A 20,358-nucleotide genomic window follows, 5' to 3' on the forward strand; every position below is an offset into this window, starting at 1 on the left:
GTGCGCCTCCCGCCGGCGCCGACCCCCGCCGCCTCGCCGCCCGACCCCGTCGCCAGATCTCCTCCGTCTCCGGCCGGCTCCTCGCCGGAGAAGCTCGTCGCCGCCTCCCCGGGTTCCTGCGCGCTCCGCCGCCAAGCCAGCCCCACCGCCGGTCGCCGGATCCGGCAAGGCAGCGGTCGGACCCGCCGCCCCCGTTGCCGGAGCTCCCTCGCCGGAGCTCCCTCGCGTCGCCAGCTCGCCCGCCGCCCTCGGTCTCCCCGATCCAGATCGGATCGGGAGAGACGAACGCCCGCGTGGGCCCCTCCTCGGCCCAGCCCAACCTTCGGCTCGGCCTGCTTCCCCTCTGCCTGGGCCGAGCCCAGTGGTGAGCCCCTGCTATCCCGCGCCCTGAGTGTCACATAGTATCTTGCGCTCATCTCAGTTTTTTTCCTGAAAACGACCAAGTCCTGTAATATTTTGCATATTATCATGCCATGTTCATCGCATCATATCTCCATGCATACTGCTTCATTTCGTGCGTGTAATATGTCAAAATGTTCACCATGAGATGCTCTACATTTCATTCCATTGCACCATGTTCATTTGAGCTCATCTTGATGCCTGAACCATCGTTGCAAGAGTGCTATATGATGTTAATCTGCTGAAACTGTTATAACTTGCTCTTTTGTCATTTTTGCCATGATTGATGTGTGCATCCTATGAGGTTGATGTCTACATGTGTTTTGAACTATGCCATGCCATCTTTACAGGGGTGCCATTCATGTATTTTTTTTGAGTTGTGTAGTGAGTGCATCAAGCTTGTTAAGTAGTGTACTTGTTGTTGCTGTTTTGCTAGGTTGTTTCTGTTATTTCGTGATGCTATGTAAACCTGCTGCTACAAGTCATTCTATGCATAATCTGGAGATGTTCAGTAAGGGTATTTTGTTATACATGTCATGCTCTATCCATCCATGCCCCTGGTTGCATTTATAGTCTGTTGTAGCTTGTTGTTTCCTTGCTCCAAAGTTTCTAAATAATGTTGCTGTCATCCTGTTAACATTAAGTTCAGTTGTTGCCATGATTGTTGCTAGTGTTCCATGCATCCTATGAACTTGCTATTGCCATGCTTAGCTTCATAAACATGTCTTCTTACTGTTGGGTGCCTTGCCATTCCATTTATTGCTCTGTGGTGAGTGGTACAAGCTCACCAACATGCCTACTTATCGTTGTTCCTGTCATGCCTTGTTTGCTGAATCTGTTAACGGAACTTGCTATGTTTACGTGGGTGCCATCATATCTTCTGATCATTTTTGGCTCATGGTCAGTAAGGGACTTTTGTTCTATGCAATTAGTAGTTTTATGACATGCCTTTATTTTCCATGATAAGTTCCTGTAACATGTTGTTTGATAGCTCTGAACATTGCAACCTGATGTTATTTTCTGCAAAGTCTGAATTGTTATTATTTGCAATCTTGCCATGTGTGTTTGAGCATGTTCTAGTGATTTCTGGAGATAGCTCAGTGTTCATGTTTTGTTATGATTTACCTGTACATCATGTCCATGCCTTTTGTTCTCATGTTGGGGTGCTGTAGCATGTTGTTTTGGTGCTTGCAATATGTCTAGTTGCTGTTTTGGACAGCTTGTCCTTCAAACTTGTATAGAGTGCATGTGTTGAACCATTGCTCCGTTTTGAGTGTGCTCTATATGAAACTTGCTTGATTTTGCATGTAGCTTCATATTATCATGTTGAATCCTTGTTTTGAGGTGTTTTGCTTGATGTTGTATGCATTTTGCATCAATGCCATGTTTAACTTGTGTTGCTCATATATTCTAGGCCGTAGCTCCGAACTAATTGAACTTTATATGTAACTTGACTAGAATCTCATGTAGATCATCTTGGTGCATCTTAACTTGCTATTTAACAACTTGAACATAAAGTTTATTCAGATCTGGACCATTTTCGAAATATGCATATGAGGACTTAAGGGATTTGTTATATGTTGTTCCCGGCCTCATTTAAACCTGCCTTGATGTGTTGTTCTTGTTTGCATCATCTCTTGCCATGAGTAGCTTCACGTAGCTTTGTCATGTATCATGCTTGTTGTGCATCATGTCTTGTCTATGAGTGGTGTGTTTACTATGTTGTGTGTTTCTTCTCGATAGTTCCTGTTTCGTTGCGATCGTGAGGATTCGTTCGTCTACGCTGGGTTCGTCTTCGTGGCTTCATCTTCTTCATGGACTCGTTCTTCTTCCTAGCGGGATTTCAGGCAAGATGACCGCTACCCTGGATCTCACTACTATCATTGCTATGCTAGTTGCTTCGTTCTATCGCTATGCTGCGCTACCTATCATTTACTCTTCAAGCCTCCCAGATTGCCATGAACCTCTAACCTTTGACACCCTTCCTAGCAAACCGTTGTTTGGCTATGTTACCGCTTTGCTCAGCCCTCGTATAGTTGGTTGGGATATCACAACATCTCTTATTTAATTAATGCATCTATATACTTGGTAAAGGGTGGAAGGCTCGGCCTTATGCCTGGTGTTTTGTTCCACTCTTGCCACCCTAGTTTCCGTCATACCGGTGTTATGTTCCCGGATTTTGCGTTCCTTACGAGGTTGGGTGATTTATGGGACCCCCTTGACAGTTCGCTTTGAATAAAACTCCTCCAGCAAGGCCCAACATTGGTTTTACCATTTGCCTCACCACCACCTACTTTTCCCTTGGGAGTCGCTCTCTCGAGGGTCATCTTTATTTTAGCCTCCCCGGGCCAGTGCTTCTCTAAGTGCTGGTCCGAACTAGAGCCCTTTGCAGCACCCCCTCAGGGAAACTTGAGGTCTGGTTTTAGTTGTACGGATTGCTCATCCGGTGTTGCCCTGAGAACGAGATATGTGCAGCTCCTATCGGGATTGTCGGCGCATCAGGCGGTCTTGCTGGTCTTGTTTTACCATTGTCGAAATGTCTTGTAAACCGGGATTCCGAGTATGATCGGGTCTTCCTGGGAGAAGGTATATCCTTCGTTGATCGCGAGAGCTTATCATGGGCTAAGTTGGGACACCCCTGTAGGGTATGAACTTTCAAAAGCCGTGCCCGCGGTTATGGGCAGATGGGAATTTGTTAATGTCCGGTTGTAGATAACTTGACACCAGATTCGAATTAAAACGCATCAACCGTGTGTGTAGCCGTGATGGTCTCTTTTCGACGGAGTCCGGAAAGTGAACACGGTTTTGGGTTATGTTTGACGTAAGTAGGAGTTCAGGATCACCTCTTGATCATTGCTAGCTTCACGACCATTCCGCTTGTTCTCTTCTCGCTCTTATTTACGTATGTTAGCCACCATATCATGCTTAGTCGCTGCTGCAACCTCACCACTTTACCCCTTCCTTTCCCATTAAGCTTTGCTAGTCTTGATACCCATGGTAATGGGATTGCTGAGTCCCCGTGGCTCACAGATTACTACAACAACAGTTGCAGGTACAGGTTATGCGATGATCATGACGCGAGAGCGATGTTTGCTTGTCTTGGAGTTCTTCTTCTGCTTCTTCTTCGATCAGGGGATAGGTTCCAGGTTGGCAGCCTGGGCTAGCAGGGTGGATGTAGTTTGAGTTTCTGTTTGTGTTTCATCCGTAGTCGGATGATGCTCTAATGTATTGTGATGTTGTATTCGTGTGACATTGTATGCCTCTTGTATGTATCCCCATCTATTATGTAATGTTGATGTAATGATATCCACCTTGCAAAAGCGTTTCAATATGCGGGTCTATCCTTGGTGGGACCTTCGAGTTCCTTTTGGATAGGGTCGCATATTGGGCGTGACAGAGGAGGATTCCTGCCCTCCTTGGTGCGCCATAGGGTCGGCCGGCCTCCCCCTTGCTCCTTTATATATGGGGGCAGGGGGCACCCTAAGACACACAAGTTGACATTGTTTAGCCGTGTGCGGTGCCCCCCTCCACAGATTTCCACCTCGGTCATATCTCTGTAGTGCTTAGGCGAAGCCCTGCGGCGGTAACTTCATCAACACCGTCACCATGCCGTCGTGCTGACGAAACTCTCCCTCTGCCTCAACTGGATCTAGAGTTCGTGGGACATCACCGAGCTGAACGTGTGCAGATCGCGGAGGTGTCGTACTTTTGGTACTAGGATCGGTTGGATCGCAAAGACGTTCAACTATATCAACCGCGTCACTTAACGCTTCCACTTACGGTCTACGAGGGTACGTGGACTACACTCTCCCGCTCGTTGCTATGCATCACATAGATCTTGCGTGGTCATAGGATTTTTTTTGAAATTACCGCGTTCCCCAACAATAACAGCAAGACTCCAGAAGACTTGATGTACAATATAAGGAGTTGGATTTGTGGATGAATCTACCTCTTTGTACATAGCCGACTAGCCCCCCCCCCCCGAGGGTATGCTATATAAGTCGGGGCAGGCTTGCATATAGAAAGACAAAAATCTCTCGGTACTGTGTACTCTTGATACACTCCAACCCAATGAAGCACAAAGTAGGACACAGTGTTTTATCTCCTGAGGAGAGCTTGAACCTGGTAAACTTTGTGCCCTTGTTATCATCATCCTAAGGCATCTAGCTTAGGATACCATACCGCGGAATCTGCTGGATTTAGCTCTGATGGTGGTGGCCCATAGAAGTCGTGCTAGGTGATTGTCGCACTTCAATGGGAGTTCGAATCAATGCTCAGATCGGCTCCGACATGATCTTTCCGCTAGGACAGATGTTCATCTTTGGCGGTGTCACCCTTGTCATCAACTCAACCGGCCATCTCTGCTAGGTCAAATCCTTTGCTCCAGACCAGATAGTGAGATTCCAGAATAAGGAGTACGTCGCGGATCTCCGTAGAGAGCTGGTCTTCACGGGTTTGTTTCTCGCCAGATCCAGGAGAAGCATGAGCGCTCACCCCGGGCCCGATGTGAGACCAGGCCCTAGAAGAGCGTGAGAAACCTGTGCCGGGATTGATGTTAGATTGGATCTCGAAGCCGAGCATGATGTCATACTCGTCCCCAGAAGAACGTGAGAAACTTGTGCCGGGATCGATGTTAGATCAAGTCCCGAAACTGCTTCCCCTGAGCACGATGTATGAATCTGGCCCGAGAGGAGCAGGAGAAATCTTTACCCGATCAATGTCAGATTGGATCCCGAAGGCGCTTCCTCTGAGCCCAATATCAGATCAGGCCCGACAGGAGTGTGAGAAACTTATCCTAGACTTGATGTTAGATTGGATTCAAGAGCTTGCTAAACTGGATTTCTCGATCTTAGTGTTAGATCAGATCATGGAACTCCCGGTGGGAGTCAATTTTTTTGACCCACCCACCACCCATCTTATGGCTAACATCGAAGATCTTACCGATGTCCTCTAAGGAACCACTAACAAGGTCGATGATGTGGAAGAGGAGATCAGCGAGCCAGCTGATAGTCGACCACCAGCCATTGTGCCCTCATGCAAGTGGAACGAGACCTCTATGATATCTACATGGTGGATACGTCAAATGCAATGGCGATGGCAATGACGATGGCGATGGCCAGAACAACGCGAACAACAATGACGATGCCAACGAAAACAACGTTAATGCCCCCAAGAGCCTTCTGCCCAAAGTGTCACTACATGAGGGGGAGCCGGACAACGAGTTTGGCCCCTAATACGAGAATATCCTCAACAATCACTTGACAGCCCGTGCCACGACGAATTCGGAGAGGCTTGCCAGGTCAGCCAAGAAGGTCACTAGGGACCGAGAAGAGTTGCTCGCACGGGCTCAGTTTTTCGAAGGTTGTTGGCAACAACTCCTCCAATTCTAAGAGGACATGAAAAACAAGAAGAAAACAATAAACCCTCTTTCCCCTCCCGTCCTAGGTTGTATTCCATGTTGTAACATCATCGCCCGCAAGTCTCGAGCGCCGCTGCCAGCCGCCATGACCGACAAGACCGACCATGCCCAACCCTCTCGCCTCTGCTAGTGATACACATTTGTGCTCCCAATTAGCACTAACATGTTGTGTGCTGCCAAGTAGCACCAACATATACTCCTTACATGGATGTGCTCCCAACTAGAACTAACATGTGCTCTCTATGTGGACTAACCTATGCTTTCAACAAGTATTACCTATGCTTTCTATGTGTATGTGCTCCTAACTAACACTGACACGTGTTTTCTCCACCAAACTAATTGATACTTAAAAATTGAAGAAAATAAGATGAAAGAAAAATAATCAAGGAACCGCAAAGAAAACACCAGTGAACCTCACTAGGCAACTCCCATCCCGTGTCGAGCACCTCGCCCGCTCCTCTAGAGGGGGCGAGTCTATACCTCGCTTATACCAAGTTGGAAGCCGCCCTCCCCGCAACACTCGTACATGGGCCAGGTGACCCACATCTTGCGATCAAGGCCTAAGCTCGGGCGTGTGTAGGTTAGTTAGTTTTTCTTCTTCTTTTGTTCGTATTTTGAAACTTAAAATTACTTCTAGAAAACCATGAAATTGAATTATTTTAACACATATCCAAAAAAGGTTCACAAAAATATATGTGGAAAAACATTAATCATGCATTTAAAAAATATTATACATGCAAAAAAAAAGTGTTTCCAGTGTATCTGAAATATGTACAGTGTGTATGAAAAAGAAAGGAGACATCAAAATATATATTTGAAAAAATGTCAATCAAGAATTTAGGAAATGTAAGTGCGGTGTAAAATTTGTTAGCATAGTTTCAAAAATTGTTGATAGCACTGAAAAAAGATTGAAAGTGTATTTAAAAATGTTTCACAAATATTCAAAAAATTGTTCAAAAACATGTGGTTCAAAATGTTAATCATGCATTTAGAAAATGCTTAACGTGTATAAAAAATGTTTCAGGTGTATACGAAAAATCACAATGTGTATGAAAATCAGTAGACATCAACACATATATTTGAAAAAAGGTAATCATGTATTTATTTTTTTAAATGCATAAAGAAATGTTACCAATGTATCGGAAAAATATTAAATATGTATTATTTTTTGGGACAACAAAACATTTATTCAAAAGAAATAATCATGTATTTGAAAATGTTTACAATTTTTATTGTGTATGAAAAATGTAGAATGTATATGAAAAAGTAGACATCAAAACATATATTTATAGACATGTTAACCATGTATTTGGAAAATGTTAAACATGTATAAAAATGTTCCTGTCAGATACAAAAATATACTCTCTCCGTCCCACAATAAGTGTCTCAACCTTAGTACAACTTTGTACTAAAGTTAGTACAAAGTTGAGACACTTATTTTGGGACTGAGGGAGTATGTATATAAAATGTAGGAGTAAAATGCAAGCGCAGTCCTAATTCTTTTCTGAAAGTGTCACTTGAGTCCTAATTCTTTCAAAATGCATATTTGAGTCCCATATCTTTTTAAGTTGTTCATTCGAGGTCCTAATCTCGTCTGACCGTCGCTGACCAGTGCCACGTCGACACCAGAGGGCCCAGGCGGGAGTTTTCCCGCCCCTGGCGGTTGGGCTTATATGTAATTTGGCCCCTAATTAATCCGTCCTTCCCATTCCCTCGTCCCTAGGTCTCCTCCACCCCGCTCTGCTCCCTCTGCCGTCGCCCAGCGCCATGTCCGCCGCCGCTAGCTCCTCCGCGGTGAAGCGCCACGGGAGGAAGTTGCCTGGTCCATCGCGGTCATCCATGGCCTTGGCAGCGCCGTCTCCACCACCGACATCTCCATCGAGGACAGTAGCTCATTCGGTGCAGCCGTCGACGGGGATGCTGCCGTTGGTACTTTGCCCTAGCTGCCGCATTCGATCTACAATTCGTCTTGTGTCAAAATCAGAGGCAAATCCTGGCAGGATTTTCTACAAATGCCCCAATCATCATGTAAGATTTTCCCTGTCGATTTGATGTTTGTGTGTTCTTGTGTTATTTTTTTGCTGAACTTTGTTACTAAATTTGTGTCAAATTCCACCAAATCCTTGTCAACATTATTATTGGGAAGATGGACCAGACAACTATTATGATTTTTTGGTGAAAGGTGGGTACATCAGCCATGGATTTAGCAGTTTTGATTCGGTTGGTGTCATTGCAAGTGAAGAAATAGATGTGCAAGAGGAATGTGCAGTACACTTGCAGAGCACTGTTGAGACTGTGGTGAATACAGATGTAGTGAAGAAGATGAATGAGCTCAATTTTCTTTGTAAGAGTATTCTCAGTGCACTTGTTGTACTGATTGCAGTAGTTGTGTATGTAGGTTTTAAGAAGTGATGTGGTAGTATGATGTATCCACTGTCTTGGGTCAATTGCACCTCTTCTCACTGGAGCAGAGCCGCCGCCGTCAATCCCCTGTTTTCGCCAGACAGGGAGAGGGAGAGGGAGATGGACCGCGAGTGAAAGTGATTTAGGGTTAGAGGGTTTTTCTGCAAATATACGCGGCCAGTCGTTATCCCGCCTAGGCCCTCTGGTGTCGACGTGGCACTGGTCAGCGGCGGTTAGACGAGATTAGGACCTCGGATGAACAACTTAAAAAGATATGGGACTCAAATATGCATTTTGAAAGAATTAGGACTCAAGTGTCACTTTCAGAAAAGAATTAGGACCGCGCTTGCATTTTACTCTAAAATGTAGACATCAAAACATTTATTTGAAACTTTTTTGTTAATGATGTATTTAGAAAATTTTGAACATTTAGCAAAAATTATACTGTATACAAAAATGTATAATGTATATGAAAAGAATGGTAGACATTAAAACATATATTTAAAAAAAATGTTAATCATGTATTCAAGGAGTAGATGTCTCAAGTTTCGCTCTAGCCTTTGACATGATCGTAGCTAAGACCCTCTTTAAAAATAGAGAATCACATTTGGTGACTTTTAGTATTGGTCAACACTCTAGCCAGATTGAGTTCATCCTCTTGAGAAGAGAAGAGAAGCGTGCTTGCCTAAATCGTAAGGTGATACATGGAGAGAGTGTTGTCTCTCAACATAAGCTTGTGGTGGCTAATTTCCGGTTTCGGATTCATGTCCAGTGAGATAAAGCTCAAGGTGGAGGCAAATTAGGCTTTCAAGGAGAGGGACATTAAGTAGGGCCCTTGGGAGGAAGGAGGGGATGCAAACAATATGTGGATGAATAGGTGACTTGCATCTGTAAGGTGGCTTTAGAGGAGTTTGGAGTGACCAGGCAAAGTAGAAGCAAAGCTACAAATAGCTAGTGGAAGAACGATGATGTCCAAAAGGCCATTAAGGAGAAGAAGGATTGCTTCAGACGCCTACACCAGGATAGAAGTGTAGACAACACAGAGAAATACAAGTTGACAAAAAGGCCGCAAAGAGAGTTGTGGGGTGAATCAAATGGTCGGGCATATGAGGACCTCTACCAGCACTTATACATGAAGAAAGGTGAAAAGGGACGTTTATAAGATACCCAAGATCCAAGAGAGGAAGATGAGGGATGTCAACTAGGTCAAATGCATCAAGGATGACGAAGCAGTTCAGTTCCTGGTGAAGGATGAGGAGATTAAGCATAGATGGCGGGAGTACTTCAAAAAATTTGTCAATGAAGAGAATGGGTAACTCTACCATTGGGTCGAAGGATTCCTTTGATGATACCAGCATGCGTTTTGTGCGACGAATCCAGAAATCTAAGACCAGGGAGGCTTTGAAAATGATGAAAGCATCCAAGGCGATGGGCCCTACTTGTATCCCCATTGAGGTGCGGAGAGGTTTTTGAGACATAGTGATAGTTTGGCTAACTAAGATTTTCAACATCATTTCTCAGGAAACAAGATGCTAAAAGAATGGAGGCAGAGTATATTAGTACCAAACTTTAAGAACAAGAGGGATGTTCAAATTTGTACTAACATAGAATTAAGCTGATGAGCCATACAGTGAAGCTATGACTGAAAGTCATTGGGCACCGCTTAAAAATGACAAATGTGACCAAATATCAAACTAATCTCATGTCCGGGAGGTCGATCATGGAAGCCATTTTCTTGATACGACAACTTATGAAGAAATACATGGAGCAAAAGAAGGACCTGTCGATGATGTTCATTAACTTGAAGAAGGCCTACGATAAGATGTTGCGGAATGTCAAGTGGTGTTACTGGGAGAAACACAAAGTCTCAAGAAAGTACATTACCCTCATGAAGGACGTGTACGATAATGTTGTGACAAGTGTTCGAACAAGTGATGGCGACACTGATGACTTCCTGATTAGAATAGTACTACACCAAGGGTCAGCTCTGAGCTCTTATATTATTTTTCTTTGGTGATGGATGAGGTCACAACGTATATACAAGGACATATCCCATGATGTATGCTCTTTGGGGATGATGTGGTGCTAGTCAATGATATTCGACCGGGGGTTAATAGAAAGTTAGAGCTATGTAGACAAACTTTAGAATCAAAATGTTTCAAACTAAGTAGAAATAAAACTGGGTACATGAGGTGCGGTTTCAGTACTACTAGGCACGCGGAGGAGGAGGTTACCTTTGAAAAGCAAGTGGTACCTCATAAGGACACCTTTCAATTTGGGGTCAATGTTTGCAGAATAATGGCGATTTGACCCACAATGTTGTATGTTGTTGGGTGTTGACCAAGGCGACATGTCCAACACTGGAGATGTGCATATTGAGATGGATGTGTTACTACACAAGAAAGGACCGGGTCCAAAATAATGATATACATGAGTGAGTTGGGGTAGCATCGATTGGAGAGAAGCTTGTCCAACATCATATGAGATGGTTTGAGCATATACAACAGACCTCCAGAAGATCCAGTGTAGGGCGGATGGTTAAAACATGTTGATAATGTCAAGAGAGGCTGGGTGTAGGCCAAACTTGACATACGATCCCTAAAGAGAGACCTAAATGACTGAAATATCATCAAAGACTAGCCATAGAGAGAGGTGAGTGAAAGCTAATTATCAACGTGCCAAAACCATGAATTTGTTTTGAAAGAGACTTTACAACCCTGAACTTACCACTCGGTTTAAGGTTCAACCCTCAACTTTAAAACCGGTCATTCTACACCCCGAACTAACTATCCGGGCCAAGAATCAACCCTCCACCCGGTTTTGATTCCCTAGAGCGCTTTTGACTACTTGACTGCTGACCGGGCACAACCACGTCAGATTTTTGACCCCTCTCTGTTTTGACATGTTTTTTTGCCCTGTCCTCTCTCCCCCGTTGGCGGCAGCAACAACAACAGTGGCCACCATGCATACTTGTGCAATGGTGAACAAGAGGAACCCCCGTGCTTGCTCCGCTGCCATGCGTACCCCCATGCTTGCTCTGCTGGTATGTGCGTGCTCCTGTGTATCCTGTCGTGTGTGCTCGTGCTACCTTTCTTCCCAGCAAGCGATTGCGTGGGATGAGCAGTACAACGAGCAGCAGTCGAATGAATCGGCAACAGGAAGTGGGAGTTGCACCTCCTGCAACCAGTTCGCACTCCCGATAAAAGACCGCGGTAAGCGATAGAGCAGAGCCAGCACTCGCACAATGATGGCCCACTATTCATCACATGACCACACCAGAACAACGCCCGCACGACACCATGCCCGCTGCACTATCGAGGAAGGGGTGGAGCAGCTCGTCGTCTCCATCCTCGACAACCCCAACATCAACCGTGTCATGCATGCGTCTGGCTTCTCAATCTCCCAGGTCAGGGGGAGCGTCGAGGGTGTCGCCATCTTGTCGTATTTCACCATGAGGGACCAGCAAGGCGCTAGGGTGCTGCCTGTTTGAGGTACGAGTGCTCTTGGTCCCGGACTTCCGCGGCGGAGGTGGCCGTCGGCTGCTCTGCATCATCGACACGGAGGCGGGACGGCCTGGAGGAGCGCCAATCGGCTTCTTTACACGCTGGTTGGGGTGTGATTTTGCAGTTTAGCCCTTGGACACTCTGTTAATTTGGCGCATGTGTGACCCTGAGTGACATGGCTATGTTGATGGCGAAGTCAACTCGGTCAAAACCATATGCGTCCGTGAAAACCGGCTTTACTCACGCCCATGGTTGAATTATGAACGGTATTGAAAGTTTAGGGTGTATAGTAACCGGTTTTAAAGTTCGAGGTTGAATATTAAACCAAGTAGCAAGTTGAGGGTTGAAAAGTGGACTTCTCTCGTTTTGAAATCTTGTGGGTTCCAGCTATAGCTTGCCCCAACTTATTTGAGATTGAAGACTTGTTGTTGTTGTTGTTGTTGTTGTTGTTGTTGTTGTTGTTGTTGTTGTTGTTGTTGTTATATACCTGATATATATGAAAAAAGTACATATGTGTAGGAAAAAAGAAGAAAAAACCAAAAGAAAACATGAAAGAAACAAAAAAAAAATCAAAGAAGAAAAGAACAACAAAAACAAATAAGAAAAGGAAAAACCTAAAAGCCAAAGAAATAGCAAAAATATAGTGTACCAAATAAAATCAATGAAAACCTTAAAGAGAAACACAGGAAGAAAAAAAACAAGAAAGAAACAAAAGAAAACCCCAAAGAAAAACAAGAAACAGATGGGACACAATGAAAACCAAAAAACTCATAAAAACACAAAAAAGAAAAAATAACAACTAAAAACCAGACAACCCGAACCATTATATACAACCAAAAACCACCAACCTACACCTACAAAACGCAACTACAGAAAGGAATGAGCGAAAGCAATAAGCTAGTGCATACCCCCTCTGTCTGTATCTAACACCAAGTTAGTGCTAGATACATCCATTTAAGAAACAAGTTTGAGACAAATTTTATCGGACAGAGAGAGTATGTGCGGGCACTGCATGCGAGGGGAGCTATCGTCTTGCTATAAGCGAGATATAGCTCCAGCGCTCTAGCCTAAAAAAAGTTCCAGCTCTCTGTAAGTACCATGTGTAGGGCCAGCAACGGGCCTCTTTTCTTTTCTTTTTTTTTTGCTTTTTGAAAATCAGCAACGGGGCTTTGCGTGACGTCTGGAAGGTGTGTGACAAGGCCGGCCTACAACCTTGGTTAGGCAATCCTTTGCCTATGTAATCAACTTCCGCCCAGCCCAGCCCTCCCTTCGGTCAATTTGAAATCAACCCACGAGAGATTAAGCTGGCAAGGGCCCAAATATACAAGCGTGCTCTGGTCTCTTCCTTCGCTCTGCCGTCACCGTCGCCGCTTCTGCTCGCCGCCGACCTATGGATCCCACGGCGCCGCAGCGCGGCACCAAGCGCCCCCTGCCCGCGGCCGCCGCCGGGGACGACGACGATGACCGCTCCGCTCTCGGGTAAGTCAACCCAACCCCCTCCCTCCGGCCTGACCCCTATCCGTTTTCTCCCGTTCTCCCCGGTACCCCGCGTTAGGGTTTCGCGCTCCGGTTCGGCTGATGTTTTCCATCTTTTCTCCTGTCAAGGGACCGCAAGGTGCGGTTCCCCAAGGGGAAGAAGGCCAAGTACCGCGACCCTGCTGCCGCTGGCAGCAGCGGGGAGGGGGGCGCCGCCGCGGAGGACATCGACGAGCTGATGAACCCCGAGCTCGCGGCGGTGAAGCGAGCGCGACGGCGCCACCGCAGGGACGGGGACGACACGCAGGGCACCGCCAACGTCAAGGGCTTCGAAATGCGCTACAAGGTATGCAGTGCCATTCCTGCCCTTGAGTTTCTTCAGAGGGCTTGATTTCTTATGTGGATCGGATAGTTAGGATTCTTATGCAAGTGATTGTAGTCTTGTAGTTTCTATTTTCTATGAAGTCTCGTCGGAATTTACAAGCTGCCATATGGCCATATGAGGCAGCATAACTGCCCAGATGATGTCTAGGCAGAATTGGAGCTAGTTGATGCTATACTGTGTTGTCGTGCTACTTTTAAATGCATTTTTCTCTCATGGCTGCGACCAATTAAACTATTAAAGTATGTCAATTATGGATATTATTTGGTAACATGCCAACTTGGTGAAATTGCCCAGTAACTCTGAATGATCTGTATTTTTTGTGAAGCTTCTGATGGAAAATTGCAGTCCTGAGGGCATTAAAGATAAAAATAGAGAAGGTGTTTGCGTTTATGTGTGGCCACTGGTCTAGCAAAACATCTAGTGATAATGTAAAAACAGGAGCAAACACCAAACAGAAAAAACTAGTGGCATAGACCAGGCCTCTACCAATTGGTTTAGTATCTATGGTTAGATTACATAAATTATTAGTTGGGCATTTATTTGGTTCATGTTGAAGCCGTGGGCCTATGTTAAAGGATTAGGGCATCTCCATTGTGTAGGCGCTTGTATAGATGTTTAAGGATTAAAAATTAAAAAAACACTTCCTAGCGTTTGCGTAAGAGCCTGACTTTCCAACGCTGAGATGTTATGGGGCGCTAAGCCCCTCACTTAAAATCAGCCCCATGTCAACTAGAGCGCCTGCTGCCAGACTTGGCAGCGCTAGCTAGCAGGCGCCAGGAAAAATTCTCCCAATGAGTGAAACATCCGAGATTAGGATCCCAACGTCCGTCCTTAGCGTCGCGTTGTACGTGCCCTTAGTGTTTCTTACGATGCACATTGCTCACATCTTAGCACGTTCTATGCAGGGAAGGATGCAGTTTTTTTTTACATAGTTTTGGTAAAAAATGAACTTGATTATTTTACTATGCTTTTCAACTTACGACTGAAATATTACATAGCTGCTCTTTCCTATTGCTTGGCTGTTGTATAAAATCCTGTGATCATGGCTTTTACTTAGCCTTTTTAATATTTTGACTTCTAAGCATGACAATATATTTATACCCACACTTTGCCCTGCGTATCATTGATAGTATGATTATTAGGCATAAGTTTGAAGCTAACCACTTTGCTATCATTGTCAGATAACACAGACTTTGATGTTCAACAGGACGACGCCAACTTTATCGATGATGGTATTGAGATAGAACCTTTTAACTTGGAGCAAGAGAGGGAAGAAGGATACTTTGATGAAAATGGGAATTTTGTGGAGTTTGCAAGAGGCAACGATATGAAGGTATGGTCTATTTTATGTTTATCGTCTTGGATGTTGTGCATGAAGTTACAATCTGTCAATTTGGTGACGCAATCACCTGTTTTGTACAGGATGCCTGGTTGGATAATGTTGAAGTAGACACCAAATTTGCTGGAAAGGTTCAAAAGAAAAAAGGCAAAGAAGAGGAGTTCCAGGACCTTTCTTCTGATGATATTGGAAAGATAAAAAGGAGAATAGCAAACATGCTTGAACCAGCAGAAACGGTATGTTCAATTGCAGCTTCTGTATAGCTTTAACTTTAACATTGTGATAGTTACAAGAGGGGCACAAGGTTCCCTTGTTGTATTCTTGGCTTACCAGCAACATCACTAGAGAAATGATTTAGTGAATTAGTTTAACTGTAGTCTCAAGGTACTTGGTGACATAAACCTGGCAGTGTGTTACTTTTTACCCTTACATCTTTGCTGTATGGATAATCAATCGAATTGCACTGCATGTCTGTAACGCACAACCCTATTTGTACTTATCATGTCTATTGGAGACTGAGGGAAGCATGCTCTTGATATGCTCGTGTGCTGCAGTATCTTCTCTCAATGCCGAGGTTATAAACTTGATTTGTAACAAATTAATCCAGAAACTATTGCATTTTTTGCTTCACGGTACTTCTTGGATCATATGCTTTTATTACAGTTTGTATGCCAAATGTTAAGTAAAAAGTGTGATACAGTTATAACCTTAAGAGTATGGTACACTTTCTTTTTACCTGGATACAGCTTACAACCATGTCTGCTATGTCACATTGTTGTTGAATCTTTATAGACCTGTAGCAAAACATTGTATGAGTCAAAACCTACCATGAAACAAAGGAAACCATGTGAGACTTTTTTCTGTTAATAATACACTCATGGGTTGATTGCATGTTAAATCTTTTCTTGAATGGTGTTCTGCCAGATAATTCAGGCTTTGAAACGATTGAAGAGCACATCTACTGACAATCGTGGAAGAATGACTGAGGGGACCAAGCGCATATTTGATGAGCTGACAGAAGCTGCTATGAAGCTAATGGAGAATGGGGAGTACAGTATGTGTTCCTTTTCTGTTTAACTTTTTTAGTTTGTTAGTTTTTAAACCATTCATTAATCATTTTGGTATGGCAATAACCTTCTGATGATCTGCATTCTTATATCATTTTTATTGTCCTGGTGTAGATGTATATTCAGATGATCGGGAGACATTTGTACGCGAGGCTGGTTAGTACCTCCCTTATTACTAACTTATCCATATCTTCTTTTTCTTATCACCATGTCTCACTTCTGATACTACCACATGTTCCCATTCCCAACGTGAAAACAATATTGCATTAGTGTTACTAGTCAAAACCCAATAGGCGACAGTTAAAATGAACGCTATATGAAATGTGTGTGCTTAACGAATATGCTTGATATCAGCTATCACCAATCAGGTACCAGTTTTGTGACATTGTTTCAGTAAAAGCTTGCAAGTTACATAGGTATGCTACATTTTAGGTTATGTCTATTTCCAACAGAAACAGATCCATCTGTGTTACTGCAATTAATACATAATACATGAAACGAATATTTACCACCCATTTGAGTCCATTCCCCTGCTTGAATGGATAGAAGTACTTTAGATGGTTCGTGCTACTGCTATCATCTATTCTGGAGCTAGCACCATTGTCCATACAAGATGGGTGCTGACATAACTTAGTCAAGCTAACATGATGGCTCATTAAACAAACACACAATATATTTTCCGCATTCAAAAGATGACCCACCAGTAGATGAACTAAGAATCTACCCAGCTTACAAAAGGTGATGGTAGAAAATGATAAGAAGCAGATAGAGCCTGTTGGTCTAAATCCATGCGGATATTTGCTACTTTTATGAATTGTCTTGTAGCTGCATGAGCATTGTGCTTTTTTATGCTTATTGTAAATTATTCCTTAATATTGTCTCAATGGGGATCGCACCTGATTGCATGTTTCCATCATTTTGCCTTTTGCAGAGGGTTATGAACGTCTAGCACGTGCTCGACTTGGCATACCAGAAGTTGAAGAAGATATATTTGCAGACGCCACAGAGAGTGGCCCAACTACCACGCCCTTACTGGAGATGGACAGTGGTCCTTCAGCTGCCAATACCTCTGCGACAACTGCTATAGCAGATGATGATGATAGTAACTTTGACATGTTCGGTGAAAATGACGACACTGATGTCAATCCTGATTCTGATGCAAAAACTTTAGATTCAGGTTGCAATCCCGAGCCAGTACCACAAGATGCTTCTGGAACCTCAGGTGCTGAAAGTAAGCTATTATCTCAGTGAATTTCATGCTCTCTCCATTTTTTTTATCAAGAATCATGTCTGTACTTATTAGCAATTCTTTTGGTTATTCTTGCAGAGGTTGGTAATGGAAGTGCGGACTCAGATTATGTCTACGATCCATCGTCAGGGTAGGTTATAGATCTTACTTTAGTAGTTTGCTGTAGTTATACTCTAATTATATAATAATTATATAATTGTATAATTTAGTTCTTCGTTACAGCAAGAGATATGTAGTTAGCAGCTGACTGTTGTACTGTTGAAATCATCACTTGCGTTGATTATACTCCCTTTTTGGTTTTCATGCAGTTACTATTACAGCAACAGCACAGGCTATTACTATGATGCTGCATCTGGGTGTTATTGCGCTGCATCTACAGGAACCTGGTATTTCTTTTTGTGTTTTTCTTTCATTCACAATCAATTAATGTTTCTTTCTGTGTGTCTGACCACTTTTTTGTGGGTGCAACAACTTGCTTACTAGTACGGTTCCCTTTTGGTTAGTATGTTTGTTGTAATTACAGTATGACCTGCTTAGAGGAATTGAATACCGTGGAATAATTGTGATGTGGATGAAGTTATCATGTTCACGTGGGCGTTATCCAAATAGGGGACTAGATCATGGTAGTTAGGATTGGATCCTTGAATCTTAGTAGCAAGTTTGTTATTTCTTAGTGTAGTTCTGGTTATCCTGGAATGATCCGAGGTTCATTGCAGTCATTTTCGGTTATAGAGGAATCACTTATTGTTTTATTTCAGTGATTTTTCATTGGGTTGCGTTGTACTCCCTCCGTTCCTAAATATAAGTCCTTCTAGAGATCTCATTTTGCTCCGTATGTTGTCCATATTGGGATCTCTAGAAAGACTTATATTTAGGAACGGAGGGAGTAATGTTTATCTAATTTCATCATAATGATAAAGTGGATAAGCGTGATTCCAGGTTTACTGCCAGTTGCTCTCAATTGCTAGCCTGTTATTTTTTTTTTTACATGTAACATGTGTCCACTTAACCATTGTAATAAAAGATGTACCCCATATATAATAAGGGTGTATCCCATATGAAAAATAGCTTGATTTTAGGCAAGTAATAACTGACCACTGCTAGTGAAGCATACCTAATTACCTCGAGCATCCCAGTATCCCTGAGCATTTCAGCTCGAGTTGTTTTTTGTTTCTAATTTGATGCATGGCCAGACCATAGAACTGCAGAATGCGTCCAACAAAGCTTTTGACACAAGAAATATCCAGAACATAAGGGAAAACTAGTTTTGTCGGTATACCTTATGACCGAGTAGCTCCGCCATTTTTTGTAGTCGATATACCTTATGACCGAGTCCTTGCTGCAGGTCTCTGAATGCTGGCAGTATCTGTGCTGATGTGCTTTATCGTATTTGCAGGTACTCGTACGACGAACAATCAGGCACATACACAGAAATGCTCGGCGAACAAACTGGCATGCACAAAGAAATAGAGGGAGAGGGGGTCAAGGAGTAGCCAAGCTGTAATAATTTGCCCCTAAGCTAGGTGGTTTGTTCTCTCCAGTGTGGTGTAGCTTCAGTATGCAGTAGAGCTGTAGAGGCCCTGGATCTCAACTCTCATGGCAGAATTATCATGCTGACGAGGAAAAGAGTTGGTTACTTGTGGTTGTAGGATGTTGGTTGAAGTTCATGCGATCATTCACGGAGCGTTTGCCCAGTCATGAGTTGCCGTTTTTCTCTAACCATTTGCCGACTCGGTTATGCTGGCCCACCATGTTCATGCAGAAAGAAACCTGTAACATGTGTTATGATACATACATGGCCCTTTGTGAAATTGGAACCTCACTGTAACTTGTGGGACCATATACGTAGAAGCAAGACGATTGTTGGTCTTGAGTGAAGTTGCTTTGACAGAGAAGGTTGTGTAGCGCTGAATGTTGCGTACTTGGCATACCACGAGCACTTAATTTTCTCTCCGTTGCTCCACACATCTAGGTTTCCCACATGGAAATTCTACATTTTTTTGTTAATACATAATCAGGATTAACGGCATGTATATATAAGAAAAAGCATGTAGAATTGGTGCTTCGTAGGGAGATACAGCTCGTGACCAAATCGAACGGAGATCCGATGGAACATTCCGAGTAGAGTCGGTAACTCGCAAGGCCAAGCGTTGGCTGTCGTAGTCGCCCGGTTTCAGGACAAAATTTATCATACGTGCGTATGTTGGTAGAAACTGAGCGCGAGTGTTTTCATGCGGCTTTCTAGCTCGATAATTTTACTACTAATACTCGCAAACGATATCCGTATGCGCATTTTTAGCATTCGATATGCAGGATATAGGAGGAGGTCAACTCTAATGCTTGGCATAAGACATGTATACCATCTGCACGGCTGCACCTGATCCGGGTAAAACATTAATCTGTCAGATCGGTCCATAGATATTTGTCATTTGCCTTTTCGCACCGGTAAGTCAAAGTCAGAACCCCAGCTTGTGTTCACACGCAGCACGTACGTGCAGCTGCTACAGTGACTGCTAGCCGAAGAGGATGCATGCAAGTTGCGACAACTAGTACTCCTAGCCAGCTACAGGATCCAGCCTGCGTTCACACGATCGTAGTAGTACCCCTATACGTGCAGCTGCTGCTAGCCGAGTAGGATGCAAGTTGCAACGTCTTAGCCACAGGAGGATCTACTCGAGTACCCGTATTCAAACTGTCGCGTCTCATGGATGCATGCCTACGCCTTGATATCCAAAAGACCCTTCCATCGGCTCTCACACGTGCAAGTGCAAGTCAAGTCAAGGCTCACCCGTGCAAGCTCTGAGACCAGTACTAGTATACGTCTGATCTGACACCCGCCCGACAAAAAAATATGGAGACGTATACATATACGTACGCACGTATGCACGCAAGCATGAAATCAAGCGTGACCATGCACCAAAGACGACTACCGGACAGACAAATTGACGCATATGTTGGTCAGAGCGCGAGAGCAAAGGCCGGTCTTGGTCGATGGAGCGAGCTCACATGAACCACGTCCGGATACGGAAACAGCCATGCCGCACGCGTGCGTGCGTGCGTACGTGCGCGCAAGCTACCTAGCTCCATCTTCTTGCATTCTGTTATACGTACGCGTGGC

At 44.0% G+C, this 20,358-nt stretch overlaps 1 protein-coding gene across 4 annotated transcripts; it reads left to right on the forward strand.

The window, feature by feature from the left end:
- Nucleotides 1–13,026: 13,026 nt before the first annotated feature.
- LOC119309213 (CD2 antigen cytoplasmic tail-binding protein 2-like) lies at nt 13,027–19,135 on the forward strand. Of its 4 annotated transcripts, none has more exons than XM_037585250.1 (10): nt 13,027–13,203; nt 13,330–13,546; nt 14,793–14,918; nt 15,008–15,160; nt 15,849–15,978; nt 16,106–16,147; nt 16,923–17,213; nt 17,319–17,370; nt 17,561–17,626; nt 18,637–19,135. In XM_037585250.1, exons 1-10 carry the CDS (start codon nt 13,115–13,117, stop codon nt 18,731–18,733), a joined length of 1,263 nt encoding a protein of 420 aa, XP_037441147.1. In that variant the 5' UTR covers nt 13,027–13,114; the 3' UTR covers nt 18,734–19,135. The 4 variants fall into 4 exon arrangements, with proteins under 4 accessions (XP_037441147.1, XP_037441146.1, XP_037441145.1 ...); XM_037585249.1 differs by having other exon boundaries at nt 13,028–13,203; nt 16,923–17,222; XM_037585248.1 differs by having other exon boundaries at nt 13,028–13,203; nt 17,549–17,626.
- The last annotated feature ends 1,223 nt before the right edge of the window (nt 19,136–20,358 follow it).

This window comes from Triticum dicoccoides, chromosome 5B (assembly GCF_002162155.2).
Source record: "Triticum dicoccoides isolate Atlit2015 ecotype Zavitan chromosome 5B, WEW_v2.0, whole genome shotgun sequence".
NCBI classification, from domain to species: domain Eukaryota; kingdom Viridiplantae; phylum Streptophyta; class Magnoliopsida; order Poales; family Poaceae; genus Triticum; species Triticum dicoccoides.

Excerpts from the sequence above, each read along its gene's own strand:
- LOC119309213 (XM_037585247.1), top strand. The coding sequence starts at position 13,115 with ATGGATCCCACGGCGCCGCAGCGCGGCACCAAGCGCCCCCTGCCCGCG. Across the intron at positions 14,919-15,007 it reads CAAGAGGCAACGATATGAAG|GATGCCTGGTTGGATAATGT; the intron begins GTATGGTCTATT and ends TGTTTTGTACAG. Across the intron at positions 15,979-16,105 it reads AATGGAGAATGGGGAGTACA|ATGTATATTCAGATGATCGG; the intron begins GTATGTGTTCCT and ends GTCCTGGTGTAG.